This window comes from Fukomys damarensis, unplaced genomic scaffold (assembly GCF_012274545.1).
Source record: "Fukomys damarensis isolate Sample0158 unplaced genomic scaffold, DMR_v1.0_HiC HiC_scaffold_39, whole genome shotgun sequence".
Lineage (NCBI taxonomy): Eukaryota > Metazoa > Chordata > Mammalia > Rodentia > Bathyergidae > Fukomys > Fukomys damarensis.
Genome location: NW_022900951.1, coordinates 55,851,896 through 55,854,380, shown reverse-complemented (window position 1 = coordinate 55,854,380; position 2,485 = coordinate 55,851,896). Strand labels below are relative to the sequence as shown.

At 38.4% G+C, this 2,485-nt stretch overlaps 1 protein-coding gene across 1 annotated transcript; it reads right to left on the bottom strand.

Annotated features, from left to right (window-relative positions):
* Nucleotides 1-612: 612 nt before the first annotated feature.
* LOC104850865 (TLC domain-containing protein 4-like) lies at nt 613-1,392 on the bottom strand. The gene is given in 1 exon segment (XM_033760574.1): nt 613-1,392. A coding segment is annotated over 1 exon segment (780 nt).
* Nucleotides 1,393-2,485: the final 1,093 nt, after the last annotated feature.

Genomic DNA, 2,485 nt, shown 5'->3' with positions numbered 1-2,485 from the left:
CATTAAAAAAAGCTTAACATCCAGGAAGTATATTCCATGATCAAACTAATGAAAAATCCTCAAAATGAGTAAAATATTCATTGCTAATAGATGATTGGGTATCTAAAATAGAAAGTGTCACTTTTAATAGCCTGGAGAAAAGATCATGTCAACAATTTGGAAATAAAAACCTACATAGGTGTTGACCTAAGAATATAGTAAAACACAAAAAATGTTGAGAGTTATTTACAGATTTAAAAGTAGTTCTCATCTTTTCAGCAAAAGTGGTAGCACACCAAGTGCACCAAATTATCACAGCCATCTTTCCATAGAGAAAAATACTAATGCAGGCTATGAGATTTATGAAAAGATTCACCATTATATCTATAATTTTTATGTAAAGCTTTAAGATTTTATGCATGCTTATAATGCAGAAGAAAAGAGAAAATCTTGGAATAAAGACTAAATTTTAGTTTCTTCTAAAAAGAAGAAAATATGACACTGAAATCCTGAATAACAATTATAATTCATAAGGAAACACAAGAACATGCCAATTCATCCTATTAGTAAATATAATGCTGGGTAGTAAGGAAGATTGCTTATCTAAACAAAGGTGTTTGACAAACCACACCTTTAATCAAATTTTCCATTTTGAAGACTATTATTGGCTTTCTCCTGTCTGATGAGAGAGATGACTTTGATGCAACCTTTAGAGATTTTGATCATCCACATGACATTTGTCACATCCAAAACAATACAAGTAGAGATCCAGGAACATTGGATTAGCCTGATGTAGGGTTCTGTTTCATACAGGGAATACAAGAAGCTATAGAAAGGAGGTATAGCAATCTGCACAATGAAGAACACCACGGTCACGAGAATTCCATTGGTGACATTAGCTTTGGAAAACTTTGGATACTTCAGAGCTTCAAAGAACCACCGCTAATTCACAAAAGGTCTGGAAAGCTCTGCAAGCAGTAGAAAATTTGCAATGTACCCCAGCACTTGATATTTGAGTACAAAGCAGTGTGCATACAGTGCTGCACAATGATGAGTTATGAAAAATTTGTCACCAATCACTTTTCCATAGAAAATGAGAATCAACAAATCAGAAATGAGGTAGCCTGAAGCAGTAGCAATATTCAGTTTCACAAATGATGAATTGCCCCAAAGTAGATCAGCTCTAGTAGCCTCATCAAAGAAGAAAATATATAGGCCCAAAATCCCAAACATCAAAGAATGGCATGCAGAAACTACCCTCAAGTTCCATTCAATCTTCTTTTCCAAGCTGAGACTATTAAAACCTGAAGAAATGTTTGCAGAAAACCAATAACTTCCAAATTGGGAAAGAAACTGAAAGGTGAGAAAGCTGATACAAAGAGTGCTGATAACCAGTTTGGTGTTGGTATCCATATTTCATCAACAGTTCATAAAGGTTTCAGTCCATAGTCAGCTGCTCTGAGACAGGGATGGCAAACAGGCATTGCAGAGAAGAAACAACACAGCGAGCACAGGGCAGCAAAGGCAACAAGAGGGAAGTTAATGGTTATACCAGTAAAGATAGAGTAGGAAATAGGAGAATGTAAAAGAACTATGTGAAAAATTAAGCAATGTTTTCTTTCCAGGACCCACAGTTTTAGAATCCAAAACAGTCATGATTTTCTCCACCAACTTTATGGTCTGTCATTTTGTGAAGTGTCCCCCACTTGCCCCATTCCAGAGGCCTCTCTGTTCATTCACCCCAGGCTGTGGCAACTGTCCACATTTAAGCATGTCCTTCCTTACTTTGGCAGATAGGGAAAATAATCAGAGCTCTGAATTGTGCTGATGTAAGAAGCAGGGTAAAGGTTCAAACAGACTGCTAAACTTAATGCCAGCACTTTCTGACCCACTTGCTTCTGAACTCTCCACATGATGGGCCTGTCTGGCTATATAGGGTGAGGCCATGTGTCCTTTCTGGCCTGAACTTAAACTTCTCAGGTGGTCTATGTCTAGCCCACACCCTCTCCGCAATTGTCTCCTGTGACTGTCTCTCACCCAGTTACTGTGGGAGGGTAATATTGGGAACCATGAAGTGAAGTTGTTTTGTAATTGTTCTGGCTTAGTCTTAAATAATTAACCCCTTCCCAAAGTGGCACCCAGTTAAACACTCTGGCAATATTGTGGGTGCTGTAGTGGATTTCTTCTCCAACTCTAGCCTGCTGTGTAGTCACTTTCAGAGTAAAACTCTATGCCATTTTTGCAGTTTACAGTAGCCATGGGCATTTCTTGGGGCTAGTGCTGCTGGCCTGGTCTGTTGTTTTTTCCCTGAGCTCGTGTCCCTGAGGAATTACCTTGAATCTCTGGACATATGTTCCTTTCCCTGGGAACTAACATGAGTTTCCAGACTGCTTCATTCTTTTCATTGAGTTATGCCCCATTTCTTCAGCTTTTCTGTAGTTTCTAATTTTCCTTTCAGTTCTCTAGTGAGATTCCTGGAAATCTTCATCATCATCATCTCCTCCTC